At 48.2% G+C, this 14,502-nt stretch overlaps 1 protein-coding gene across 1 annotated transcript in view; it reads right to left on the bottom strand.

Annotated features, from left to right (window-relative positions):
* The window catches only part of FRMPD3 (FERM and PDZ domain containing 3), a 63,051-nt gene that overhangs the window by 16,593 nt on the left and 31,956 nt on the right, over positions 1–14,502 (bottom strand). The window contains exons 11-12 of the mRNA XM_065901290.1: positions 13,857–14,036; positions 6,333–6,477 (exon numbers count right to left, since the gene is read on the bottom strand). Of these exons, the coding sequence (XP_065757362.1) occupies positions 6,333–6,477; positions 13,857–14,036 (325 nt within the window). The remainder of the gene's footprint in view (positions 1–6,332; positions 6,478–13,856; positions 14,037–14,502) is intronic.

Below are 14,502 nucleotides of genomic sequence, written 5' to 3'. Positions count from 1 at the left end.
GAGAAAGCCCGTGCACAGCAACGAAGACCCAACACAGCCATAAATAAATAAACAAATAAATAAATAAAAACAAAGCTTAACATCATACTTGATGGTGAAAGACTGAAAGCTTTCCCCCTAAAATAAGGAAAAGTCCAGGATTTCCATTTTCACCACTTCTATTCAACACCATACTTGGATTTCTAGCCAGGACAATTAGACAGTAAAATGAAATACAGTCATCCAGACTGGAAAGGAAGAAGTAAAACTATCTCTATTTGTAGATGACACGATCTTATATAAAGAAAAATCCCAAGGAATCCACTAATAAGCTATTAGAACTAATAATCTCAGCAAGGTTACATACAGGATAAAAGTTTAATATACAAAAATCAATTGTATTTTTATGCACTAGCAATAAACAACCTAATTGTAAAATTAGGAAACAATTCTATTTATAATAGCATCAAAAAGAATAAAATACTTAGGTATAAATTTAATAAAAGAAGTACAAGACTTGTATACTGGAAACTACAAAACATTTGTGAAAGAAATTTGAAGGAGATTTAAATAAATGGAAAGACTCTATGTTCATGGACTGGAGGACTTAATATGGCTAAGATGGCAATACTTCCCAAATTGATCTATAGATTCAACACAGTCCCTATCAGGATCCCAGCTGACTTTGTAGAAACTGATAAGGTAATTCAAAATTTCACATGGAATCACAAGAGACCTAGAATAACCAAAACAATCTTAAAAAGAAGAACAAAGCAGGAGGACTCATACGTCCCAATTTTAAAACTTAACTATGAAGCAATGGTAATCAAAACTGTGGTACTGGCATAAGACTTAGACATTATAGGTTATATGGAATAGAACTGAGTCCAGAAATAAACTCTCTTTTATGGTCAAATAGCCCAATTTAAAAATGAGCAAAGGATTTGAATAGATATTTCACAAAAAAAGATATGCAAATGACCGATAAGCACACGAAAAGATGCTCAACATCACTAATTATTATGGAAATGCAAATCAAAACTACAGTGAGATACCACTTCACATCCGCTACAATGGATATAATAAAAAAGATGAACAATACAAGTGTTGGCGAGGATATGTTGAAATTGTAACCCTCCAACATTTCTGATGGGAATGTAAAATGATGCAGTCACTTTGGAAAACAGTTTGCAGTTTCTCAAAATTAAACATAGAACAGCAATCTTACTCCTAGATATAAATACCCAATAGGAATGAAAAAATGTGTCCCCACAAAAACTTGTACATCAATGTTTATAACATCATTATTCATAACAGCCAAAAGGTGGAAACAACCCAAATGTCCATCAGCTGATGAATGGATAAACAAAATGTGGTCTATCCATACAAAGGAATATTATTAGTCAACAAAAAGAAATGAAGTACTGATACAGGCTGCAACATGGATGACCCTTGAAAATATTGTGCTAAGTGAAAAAACCAAGCTACAAAAAGACCATATATTATATAATTCCATTTATACAAAATGTCCAGAATAGGCAAAGCTATAGAGACAGAAAAGTCAATTAGTGGTTGCTTAGGGCTGGGTGGGGGAATGGGAATGAGTGCTAATGGGTACAGAGTTTGTTTTAGAAGGGGTGAAAACATTCTAAAACTAAATTGTGGCAAGGGGCTTCCCTGGGGGCGCAGTGGATGAGGATCTGCCTGCCAATGCAGGGGACATGGGCTCGAGACCTGGTCCGGGATCCCACATGCCACGGAGCAACTAAGCCCGTGCACCACAACTACTGAGCCTGTGCTCTGGAGCCAGCGAGCCACAACTACTGAAGCCCGTGCACCTAGAGCCCATGCTCCGCAACAAGAGAAGCCACCACAATGAGAAGCCTGCGCACTGCAATGAAGAGTAGCCCCCGGTCGCCGCAACTAGAGAAAGCCTGCGACCCAACATAGCCAAAAATAAACAAACAAACAAATAAACAAATTTATTTTTTAAAAAAATGTGGCAAGGGGCTTCCCTGGTGGCGCAGTGGTTGGGAGTCCGCCTGCCGATGCAGGGGACAGGGTTCGTGCCCCAGTCCGGGAGGATCCCACATGCCGCGGAGCGGCTGGGCCCGTGAGCCATGGCCGCTGGGCCTGCGCGTCCGGAGCCTGTGCTCCGCAACGGGAGAGGCCACAGCAGTGAGAGGCCCACGTACCAAAAAAAAAAAAAAAAAATGTGGCAAAGATTGTACAACCCTGTGAATATACTAAATATACTCAAAAACACTGAGTTGTGAACTTTAAATGGGTGAATTTTATGGCTTAGAAATTATGTCTAAATAAAGTTGTTTATTTTTAAAAAAAAAAGCACAACCCTGGGTACATGATGAACTCCCAATCATTATAAAAAGAGCAAAAATGTGCCCTGTACTTGAAAGGACCTTATGGGGTTTATCTCACATGATCCTGTCAATCCCTCATGAGGCAGGAACTATTATTATCCTCATGATCACGCAGCTGGGATATGGCAGAGCAGGGACTGGAACCCAAGTCTTTCTGACTTCAGATCCCAACCCCTGCTGTTTTCCATAAGCCATGTTGCCTCTCTATACAGTCAATGTAACCACACTGAGTGGGTTCAATTTAGATCATAGTGGCTGTATCTAGGGAACTCTGGGTCAGCTGGGGGAGTAGTATGTAATGACCTCTGTGCCTTAGGTAAGAAGTGCTCTAGGGATGCACTGAGCCAGAAGCACAAACTGTCAGTTCAGGAAGTCTCTACCCGCAGGCACTGTCCATGGGTCCTCGCCATGTACCCGTGCTAACTCCCTGTGACACAGCTGAACAATCAGAATAGCCAGCCTGGCAATAAGCTGCCATCAGAGGTGGCTCCCACGGGCATGTCCAATAAGCAGGTGGTGACTTCTCTCAGACAAGATCTGGAAGTCTAAAGGCTTCCCTTCCTGCAAGACGGAAACATCGCCCAACATCAGGTTATCAAGGCCAGGTGATGCGCAGCCTGCCACTCGGTATTGTGATTTGCAGATCCAAGAAGCAGCATGGGGCTGTGTGGAGGAGAAAATGTGCCTGGAAAAGCCCAAATCTCTCTTGGACAGAAGGTTAGAAATGCCAGTAAAGCCAGGTGCGGTAGGCTGATGGCTGGGACAGCAGCCTCTCAGATTGTGAATTTGCTATAAATTGCTCATCAGCTTTCCCCAGGAGGGATGCCCTAGTCCATCGCTCTGTACTCAGCCACTCGGAAGGCTGACTTAAAAGAAATGCTTGCAAAGAAACAGGACGGCGATCCAAGTAGATCAGCATATATATATGCTCAAATATATATCTCACACACACACGCGCGCACACACACACACACACACAGCACAATGTTGACCCGACCAGCTTTCTATTACTTGGCCTTGCTGTATTCTATAGTCCGATGATCATTACTGGTTACAATGACCTAGGAGACTTGGAATACATTCATGTTCTTTCTGAATCATCATTAAAAAAAAAAAAGAGTCTGTTATGTTCAGTCTAGCTTTAGCACTCTGCATGTTGTGGAGTTTTAACTTCATGAAAATCAGTAAGCCATGCATGGGCTATGTAGTAGCCTTTAACCAATATTCAATTCACTAGACCAAACTGTTTTCTAACCACGGGAGAAAATGTAGAGTGAGTTCCTCCAACTGTGGTCCCAGTTGGGGCCCCCAAAGCCTTATTTTCCTGGATTTCCCCAGGACACAAGCGAATTCAAGGCTGGAGAGATGGTAGCTGCCTCTGGATTTCCCACCAGCGGTACAGCTGGAGAACTGGTACTTGTCTGAGCCTTTCTCAAGCCCAGGTGTTGTTCTGTTGTGTCAGCTGAATTTCCTCTAAATAAATGCAAATGTACTTACTGCATTGACATTATCCCTTTAATCATCTGTCCGTATTCCCCCACTAGATTGTAAGCTCAGTGAGGGCAAGGACCACGTCTGTTACTCATGGCTCTATCCGCAAGGCCTGGCACACAATGAATAGTCGAGAAATAGCTGCTGGGTGAATAAATGAAATACCTACTGTGGGGAAACTACTGATAAAGCCTAAGAGGTAACCCTTCCATCCCACTTCCCCATTTTCCTTTTGTTTTCTCGGTCTCAAAGGAGAGGTGATGCTTTCCCTTTTCCACTTGTGGGTTTAACAGCATCCTTTTGGCCCAGCCGGCTGAGCACTGAGTTGGCTAGCTGGCAGCCAGCAGCTGCAGAGGAACGAGAGTAGAGGGCCGGCCAGAGAGACCAGGCCCTGAGTAGGCTGGAGTTTTGGCCCCCGAGGGAAAAGCCCCGCTGAGGTTGGCAAGATTCCTGTTTCCTATAGGCCTTTGTTAAACAACAGGTAGCACTGGGGCTTCTGTTCTGATATGAAAGTCCGGGCCAAAGGAGGAAACCCATCTCAACTTTGTACCAGAGACTGATGGCCCCTCACTGTAACCTGGGCAGAGGTCTCCTCAGTGGTGCCGCTTGCTGTCCCCCTTGCCCGTCCTTGGGGCCATGGGATAAGATGTGCATACTAGCCCCCGACAGGCGGAGCTGTGAGGCTCACCCTGTCCCACTGGCCAAGAGCACTGGGTGGCTGCTGTTGAACCCAGCATCTAACAGTCCCAAATGCCACACATCTGGGCCCCAAGCGTGGACTCAGGGCCTTGGGGAAGTGAAGCACTGCAAACAGCAGTGACACCACCGTGGTCCATGTGGCTCCTGTATGGACAGAGAGGCCTTGTGCTAGAGGCAGCCTGAGCCCCCGTCACTCTGCAGGCCCAAGGGGGCTCTCAGGAATCAGGGAGGGGCTCTAAAGCCATGCCCAGCATTTCTAGAAGTCTCCTTTCCAGGCTGCAACACCTCCAAGAGAAATCGATTTGCCTTTGGAACAGCTTCCCTTTTCCCTTTCTCCCTCTCTATCCTGCTCAGTAAGAGGTATCATTGGGTGTGATGACAGAGAGGAAGACCACAGGGGACACTGACAAAGCTAATGCCGGCCTTGCCTTCCTTTGGCCAGATTTGATAGTACGGATGGCCACCCGCTTCAGAGCTATTCACCTGGAGGCGTGTGGCAGCTCAGCCCCTGGGCTCCTTCTATTCTAAGTCAGTTCCTTTGCTTCTCTATGTGGAGCCTCCTTCATATGCTTTGAGGCCACCTATCCTTTCCCACATCTGTGGTGGATTGCCTTCTAATTCCCGTGGACGTGATGAGATGTAAACGTGGGCCTGTCACGACGTTCGTGATGAAGAGATCATGAGGTGAGAGGGTGGGTGTAGGTACACGGCCCACGGGGTGCTGGTCATCCATCAGGAGTGTGTTTCTAGGGGCTTCCCTGGCGGTCCAGTGGTTGGGACTCCGCGCTTCCACTGCAGGGGGCCCTGCAGGTTCGATCCCTGGTCGGGGAACTAAGATCTTGCAAGCTGTGCAGCATGGCCCCCCACCACCAAAAAAAAAAAAGGAGTGTTTCTACTCTCAAACTCCTCGCTCTAGATCACATGGCACCACGCCGTAAACCAAGACAGCTTTGAAGAGAGAAGAAAGAGTCAAGCAGCAAGGCAAGTGGATGGAGCCATCAGCACGTGAGGAGGGTGACTCCTGGGTGGTCAGTCTCAGCTTCCACCCGTGATGTTTGGGTGCAGGGATGGGGAAAGCCTCGGGTCTAATACGTAGAGTACCTGTTCTTTGGGTCTCCCCCTTCTCCTCCTACTCTGGTTCGGAGCAGCAGCATCTGGACCGGTCCGATTTGTCCTGAGGCCCCTGTTTGTGTCATCACCAGGACAGCCCTGAGGGGTGGCTGTACTGAGTTGCCTAACTGGGAAGCCTTCTGTTTGGGGGCAGCACTTGACCCTGTTTGTTCTCAGTGATCGTCCCCTCCTATCTCCAAGCCTCCTGCTGGATTGCATTCTGGGCCTGCACAGCCTTTCCTACCCCAGCCTTCCATGGCCTCTTACTTCAGGCAGCTCTGTCGATGCCGACTCTGACGGACAAAGAAAGGTTTTAGCTTCAGTTTCCACCTCCACTTTCAGAACACCCGTGCATCTCTCTTAGATCACTGTAGCTCTACAGCTTTGCCTTAGATCCAATGCAATTCTCGAATTGGCTCTATGTATTGCTCGTTTGCTATTTTTATCTTACGTTCCTTGATCAACTAAGACACAAGGTATTGTCACAGGCATCCTTTGTGGGACAGGCCCATCTGAAGGCCAGCTGTCTTTTCCACTGCCTTGTGCCACGTAGGACGCAGTGGTACAGCATGGGCTCCTGGTAAACCAGGCGCTGGCAGAATGGGGTGAGCATTCCATGTCTCCAGGGTCCAAAGGGCCTCTGTTACACTGAAAACCGAGACTGAGCCCTACCTGCCTTGATCATTGGAGGTGGGAGAGGCTGGCTAGCAGGCCTGGAGAAGACCATCTTCCTGGAATCCAGCAGGAGGCGGCAGTACCCCGCAATCAGGCAGGCAAAGTTGGTGGCTTCGGGCCACTCCATCAACAGCACCAGAGGCTGGGGGAGACATGGGAGGAAATGTGAGGACACAGGAAGGAGCGGAGCAGGTGCGTGTCCAAGAGAACAACAGCGAAGGCAAGATGACTTGCATAGTTATGAGAACATACTTTCTGAACCCCAAATTAAGGCACACAGCCTGACAAATAATTTCTTCTGGTTTGAGAATTCATTTATAGTTAAACTCTTACCCAGGCATCAAAACTAAATCAACCTTTAATTACACATTTAATGAACCACTTTTACTGAAAAAGACTAAAATAATATAACATCATATGACTGCTGTGTAGCTGTTTGGGTTTTTGGGGGCTCAGCAGATGTGCAGGCCTGCCGGGAGAGCAGGGCCGAACCTGGGAGTCTAGGCTAGGTTGGGGAACATCCTTGACAGGAAGTTCCTCAAGTGCACAAGCTATCTCTTGCTCATCGCTATAACCCGTTATGGTACCCAGAACAGCCCCCCGGACACGGACACCCTGTGCAACCTGGTTCTCACTGTGTCTTCTGGGCCACAAAGTCTTTATGGTCTGCAGTCCTGCTCAGACCTTCATGCTCTCCCCCCCGTTTTCCTCTGTTTCCCGAAGTGCTCTCACGATGTTAACTGGTGCTCCTTAAAAGAGTTCCTTGGTCAAACATGTGGTGAAATGCTGAGTTAAACAAAGCTATGCAGATAGTTATGGGAATTCTCAGATCCTTTAATATATTAACGTGCACTGTGAAACTTCAAGAGGGCTTTAGTATTCCAACTTTTTCCAATTATTTGATGGAAAAATCTATTTTCATAGAACATCTCATGGTAGTAGGGTTGCCTTTTCTCTTTTGTCTTGTTTAACCCACGTTGGAAAATACTAGCATACCCTGTTGACTTCTGTTCCTGACCGTAAATCAGTCAAATTAATCTTGGCGTTAGCTAGTTGACTGCTTCAGAGACCTGGCAACGATATACCCCCAAAATCAGTACCTTTTTAAGAAACCTTCCCAATATCTGCATTGTAACTTTATGGTTTGAAAATAAATCTGGGTCAGACTGAAGTCAGCCATGAGAGTATTCTCCCTGCCATAGGGCAGTGGCCTCCAGATAAAGACCACTGAAGACTGGCTGAAGAGGGAGCCATGGGGTCGTGGGGCATCTCGTCTTTTGAGGGTTCCCGGACCAGGCATTAAGAGCTAAAAGAATTAAGAGCAGGGAATGAGTCTCTTCTCTGACTAGTGAGGGGTGAGGAGTGAGGTGAGGGGTGATTAGGGCCCCCACTAGGGTACTGGCAGTAAAAAGGGACATAATGAAGACTTGATGGAACTTGGTCACCAACTAGACTAGCCTTCTTTGGCTGGACCATCACCTTGGGAACAATTCTGAATCCAAACCAGCTCAGCTTTTAGCTAAAGTTGTACCAGTTTTCTTTGCTATTTCTCAGGATCCTGACATAGCTTGAGTTGAATATTTTCAGTTCATATAGACCAGGGGTTGGCAAACTTTTTCTGCAAAGGGCTAGATCGTAAATATTTTAGGCCTTGTGGGACACATGGGCTGTGTTGCAAGACCTCTGCTATTGTAGTGTGAGAAAAGCCACAGATCATCTGTAAGCTAAACAAATGGATGTGACGGTATTCTAAGAAAACTGTTTCCAGAGATAAGCAGTGGCGGGTCAGGTTTGGTTCATGGGCCATAGTTTGCCACCTGATCTAAGAGAAAAGCTTCTTTCCAGTTAAATACAATTGTCTGTATTCATTTTCACACCTCTCAGCTTGTTTCATTTGTCAACAGTGATCTCCTTGTCCACTGGAAATTCTTCTCTTGGCTTCTGTTTCTGTGAGGTGACACTGTGCTCTGGTTCTATAATCTCTGACCGCCTCCATCTCTGTCTCTCTCTTCTTGTGCAACCTCCCCACCTGATGTCCCAGGCTCAGTGCCCAGCCCTCAGTTCTCCACGAGGGCATCAACTTTCACCTTTGAGCTGGGAATCCCAAAGTCACCATCTCTAGTCTATTTCCCCCTTGAACTCTTCCTATCTCAGAGCTCGTACAGTGCTGGGTCTATATCATACAATCTCGTGCTGGATCGAATCCTCTCTTGAGTTGTTTAATAGTTATTGTTCATCCAATTATACAGCACGCCACGGTAAGGCATTCGGATTCTGCCCCACAGGCAATGAGTTAGCGATGTTCCTATGGAACTCATTCAATACCATCAGGAAAAAAAAGGAACCATCCATACTCGGAAGAGCAATGTCTCCTTTCTCCAGTGAGAAAGGGACCAGGGATGAGATGTTACCTTTGGGTCATCATTTGGAAGGGGCAGAGGGGACGTCTGTACCTCCAGTTAATGCATGCTTCTTAATCACAACAGAATGGTCAACTCTGGGTACAACAAAGTAGAGACAGAAGGGGAATAGAATGGGGGTGGGGGAGAATAAGATGCCCTTCCTTTCTGCCTCATCCCCTACCACCAATGACAGAGGTTTGGGTATGGATAGCTGCTACTGCCATTACTATGAGGTCCCAAGACCTGCTAAGCTGGCCTCCAGAGCATTCACAGACATCATGGCCGTCCCTGCTGCCACTGCTTTATTTCAGACCCTCAACATCTTCCTCCAAGGCCAAAACTTCTCAAGGTGTATGTGAACGGGTCCCAAGTGTGCTGAGATCCTGAGCCCCTCGGCTTCTGGGTCCTGCTGCCTCTGGCCACAAGGTACCTCATCTGTTTATTCCAGTGGGCCGTACAAATTGCGGCATTTTCATGATATGGAAAAGGTGGGGACACACTAACCTCAAGACCGTCAGTAGCCTCCTGATCGGCCTCTCTGCTTCTAGGCTCTACCCACTTCACCTCCATATTGCTGCCTGAGCGTCTTCCTAAGACACAACTCTCACTTAAAATCTTTAATAGCACATCACCTAAAACCCACTGCCTTCCAACATCACACAAAGCCTCCTGTGACCCAACCTATAACTCCAAGCATATCTCCCACTAACTCTGCCCTCCTCCCGCCACCGTCCCTCACCGTATGCTCCAGCAACACCACCTCATTTACAGGGTGCTAGAGAGGCCTTGTTGTTTTACCCATTCATACCTTAACCTATGTTGTTCCCTCTGACTGAAATGCTCCCGTGCCCCACTCTGTCCACCCAGCAAGCTGCTACGCACTGGCTAGATGGCTCATGGACCACGCGACCCGTTGAGAGGTGCAGCTGTGCATCCCAGAATGGGGCCAACGCAGGTCCTGCCCTCGTGGAGTTTATAAACCATCAGGAAATAAGACATAAATGAAGGGAATTTCCTGGCGGTCCAGTGGTTAGGACTCAGCGCTTTCACTGTGGTGGCCTGGGTTCAATCCCTGGTCGGAGAACTAAGATCCCACAAGCCTCGTGGTGTGGCCAAAAAAAAAAAACCAAAAAACAAAAAACAAAGACATAAATGAAATAATCACACAGAGGAATATGATTGCAAGGTATGATAAGCACTATGAAGGAAAAGTAGAGAGACCTACCAGAACACAGAATACCCTGGACTGGGGGATGGGTGGATGGGTGGGTGTGAATGTGTGCATGTGTGGCTACTTTGGTTTCAGAAGCTGGAGGGAGCTTCTTTGAGGAAATGGCATTGGCTGACAAACAGAATGAGAGACCACTGGACCAAAGCACAGGCTGACTGGCTGACTGACTGATGGACAGACTGACAGACTAGCTGGCTGCAGAGTAGCCTGACTTGCTGATGTCCTTGCTGACGAGCCGTCTGCAGGACAGGCACAATGCTTCCCAGCCTGACATCCTGACTGGTTAGCCGCCTGGCTGGCTGGTCTGCTGGCTGATGGACAGATCGGAGGCTGAGTGCCTAACTGGCTGATGGACTTAGCTGTCTGCCTTCAATTTCCCCTCTTCTCTCTTACCCCCAATACAGCCCAATGTCGGTAATAAAACAGCATGAAGGCAAAACCTTGTGCCCGGAGAGGGCCGAACACAGCCTGAACTGGTTCAGCACAGCACATCAGCAGCCTCTCGTCTGCATCCACCCACAGCCCACTGGGTCCCAGCACCGGCCAAATGCAGCTGGCGAAAGGGACACAGAAACAATTTTTGCCAGCAGGGGTAAAAATCAAATCAAAGGCAGGCAAGCAAAGAGACCGGATAGGTTTTCTTAGAAACCCTCAGAAACAACATTTTATTTTAAATAGAATTTTAATGATCATGACGCCTAATGTAATGCTTGTCCCGACAGAAAGCACGAGAGCAATAAGGCTCAAACACGAGAAGAGGAGACACACTGGACCGCAAGAGATCCCTTGGGACTTGCCTTTGATGGTTTACTTTCTCCCCTTACGGGTTCCTGCGGTAATGGGGTATGGTAGTGGCCCAGAGCTGTCTCATTCCCAGACTGTGCTGTCTCCTGAAGAAAGATATTTGCATACTACGCCACGTTTGCCCCACTAAGAGCAAGTAAGCTGAGTGAAAACTGTAACTAAATATGCCCAGGCCATCTTCAAATGGAAAAGGAGAAAAGGAGAATGGAGTTGGAGGCATGGCCAGCCCTGAGAAGGTACAGCAGGCATTAATTTGACATGCTCTAGCCCCATCTCCTTCCTGGGGTGCCCTGGGAGCTCAAACGCAGCCAGCACTTTGGGATGCCAGCTAGGGAGGGGACTGGCTTTGCGGTAGCCTTACCTCATGCTAGCATCCCTGAAAACAGGGGAAAAAAATCGGAATCCAGGGGCCTGGAGGAGTAAGTGTACAAGATGACGGTCCTTGAGTCCCAGGGGACCGGTACCTTTGAGTTCTTGCCTCCACAGCACTCACTCAGCAAAGTGCAACCTTCTCGTAGCCCCCTCCATGCACCAACACGATGTCCTGTTTATCCTGCGATGTAGGCTCTCACCTCTTCACCCACCCACGATTTGGACCGTCCGTGTGCTGTGTGCGCAGCACTGTCGTTCATCAGTGCACTCAGGATATAGGCAGCAGGCAGTAAGGGTTACGTATGACTTACGCCTTGTGTGTGCAAGACAGGAATGTGTCAGGGGATACGCATGCACTCTTAGTGATTCTATGTTTCATCCTCACTCTTTCTTTTCCATTACCACTGCTATTCCTCCAGCTCAGGCCCTGCCCTTGTCACTTCACACCTGCACTAGCACTACGATCCCCTCCCCGCCTCCCTGGCTTGGCACTAGCCTTGCAGACATCCGCCTGGTACACTGGTCCCAGTCAGCTTCCATCCTGTCACTCCTCTCTTCAAGGGCCTACAGTGGATTCCCACTAGGATTCTCAATTCCTCGGACTGGCCTTCGAAGCTTTTCACCAGCTTGTTCTGCCCACTGCCAATCTCTCTCCAATCTCTTTTCTCATTATTCTCCTCTCCAGTCAAGCAACTATGCTTATCGACCTGCACATATGGCTTGCTTATTTCTGTGCTTACTCTCTTCCTGTGAACACATCCCACTTCTCCCTGCTAATCCATGCCTATCACTTCAAGATCCAGCTTCAAATACCCTCTTGTGGGAAGCCAGTTCTGGTTAACCCCTTCCTCTTCTTTTGTTCCATGTTCCACACCACACTTACCTACAAAATTTTACTTCATATGAACTTCTCCTCATTGCTGTTTTGCTTCGGCAAAAATAACAGGTCTCGTTTGTTGACTACTTGCTCTGTGTCAGGCAGTGTCCTAAGACGTTTTACCTACATTTTCTCATTTAATCCTGAACGACAACCTATGGAGGAAGGCACTCCATTTTGCAGTTGAGGAAATCAGGGTTCACAGAAGTTAAGACACCTTTTCAAGGCCACACAGCTAGGAAGTGGTAGAGCTGGGATTTGAACCTGGTCTGTCTGATTCCAGAACTCCATACATGTTCCAATGTGGTGTGATTAAGGCAGGTCATGTGCCTTTGTGAGTCTCCCCACTAAGAGCGAGACCCCTCCTGGGCAGCATTCATGCCCACAACCGTGGCCAGATCACTCCTAGAAAAGAGAATAGTGTTCCTCACTCAGGCAACATCCACTGACCCTGCTTGGGCTGGTTCCTCCCAGAGCTTTGGACCCAGAGGTCAGTGGTTCTCAAACCTGGCTGTACTACAGAATCACCTGGGAAGTGAAAAAGAAATAAATCCTGACGCTCAGGCTGTACCCTGACCAATTAAATCACAATCTCTGGGAGTAGCGTCCAGTCATCTGTACTTTTTAAAAGCTCTCAAGGAAATTCTATTGTGTAGCCAACACTGAGAATCACTCGTAGAACATAGGAGACTTGGTTGGAAAGGTGTTTCTCAGTTTTAAACCCTTTTTATTTCTCAGGAAGCCATATCTCCCCTGAATGTCTTGTCTTTCCTCCCACGCTTCCCTACCTGTCCGTTTGGCTTTTTACCCAGCAACATCTGAGGAGGGCAGCAATCATTGGTTGAGGAAGTGGCCACAAGCCAATGAAATACCAGCTCCAGGCGGGTTCCTAAACCAATGGGAAGCCTGTGAATCACAGGTGGAAAACTTAACATATTAAAGCTTCCTGGGTTTCACAAAGACACAAATAAATAATTTGCTCTTTTAGAAAGAGCAAACGTTCCACCTGTTAATCTGCTAACAATATCTCCCCCCGGGAAATCCTTTAAGAAAGGAAACTTGCACCTCCTCTAAGAGCATCCGCCAGCTGGCGGGCAGGCCCTCCGCCACCCACGCTGGTCACTGGGTGTTGAAACAGGAGAGCCATGGAGGAGGCGGCTGACCACGGCTGTCAGACTCTGCACAGGCGACAGCTGCTTGCCAGTCTGAACGAGCTGATCTATGGGAAAGGTTCTAAGATTCGAGAAGAGCTGGACTCTGGGAGGTGAAATGGGGACGAGGTTCTGCCTGCTCCCTGTCTCCCCAGGCCCCCTTGGTCCTGTCCCCATATTTAGACACCCTCTCCTCCATGGATCCAAGTGTGCACGCCTACGGCAGAGCTCCCTAACTGGCATGCACATATCCCTTCAGCCTCGGGGGCAGCCAGGCGGGGCCTGGGGTGGCCAGAGTCCCCGGGGCTGGTCCATTTAACCCAGTGTCCTGCATGAATATGATTTTCTCTGTGTGCTGTGACACGAGAAAGATTGGGAAGCAATGGCCTGGGAGGTAGCTCCAAGTTCCCCAATCCCCCTGCCCATTGCTGGAAACCTGTCACAGGTTGATCAGACACTTTCTAGCCTTCCCTAGCCCCGCCTGATCTTAATATGGGGTCAAGACGGTGTCCCACAGGGTTGAGAACAGAAAGAAAGATGAGCCCCCAAAGGCCCAGGGTCTGAACCACTTCAGAATCACTGAACCTCACCTAATGGGTTGACACTCTGTTTCTCAAGTTTACTTCTTCCTCCGTTCCCAAGGCCTGTTCTTGGGAAGAAGTAGCCCCTCGAAGCCGCGCTTACCTTGGCATCCATGATGCTGGTCTCCACCCGGGCCACGCCCTGGTTCTCCCGGAACAGCTGGATCTTGCTGATCTTGCTGAACTCGGACAGCACAGTGGTGAGGTTGGTTTTGAGGTCAATAACATGGCTGATGCCGTGACGGGGTCCCACTAGGAGGGTGGTGGCCGACTGCTTCTCATCCTGGTGCCCCAGCGTGGTGGGCAGCATTCAAAGAAAGAAGGGCAGAGGAAGTGAGGAGAGGAGGTGGAAGGAGGAAACAGAAAACAGGCGTTGGACCGGTTCTGCTGGAAGGTCTGGAAACATCTGGAGCTCAGTGCCAGGGCCAGAGGACAACCTCGAGGGGAAAATGGTCTGGGACGCCCCTGTTCTCAGGCCAGGGCCCTGGATCATCGGTCCAAATGGACACATTAGCCTCAGCAGAAGGGAGAGCGAAGAGGGCAGCAGCAGGGCTGGTTCTAGCAAAATCGTCAAATAGGTGAGGTTTATTTTGGCGCCTTGGAAGCACCCTCTTCCTGCCAAGCCCCAGGGATTTTCCATTTGTTGCCTCAGGCCACTCAAGGCTCCCACCTGGTGCTCTGTCTGAACAGGTGGCATCCCGTGTTTGGTGTTTACCCTCCCTCACCAACAGCCACTTGAACTTGCACTT

The sequence above is a fragment of the Phocoena phocoena genome, chromosome X (genome assembly GCF_963924675.1).
Source record: "Phocoena phocoena chromosome X, mPhoPho1.1, whole genome shotgun sequence".
Classification (NCBI taxonomy): Eukaryota; Metazoa; Chordata; class Mammalia; order Artiodactyla; family Phocoenidae; genus Phocoena; species Phocoena phocoena.
The sequence above is the reverse complement of the archived record's forward strand: the minus strand, read 5'-3'. Positions and strand labels throughout refer to the sequence as shown.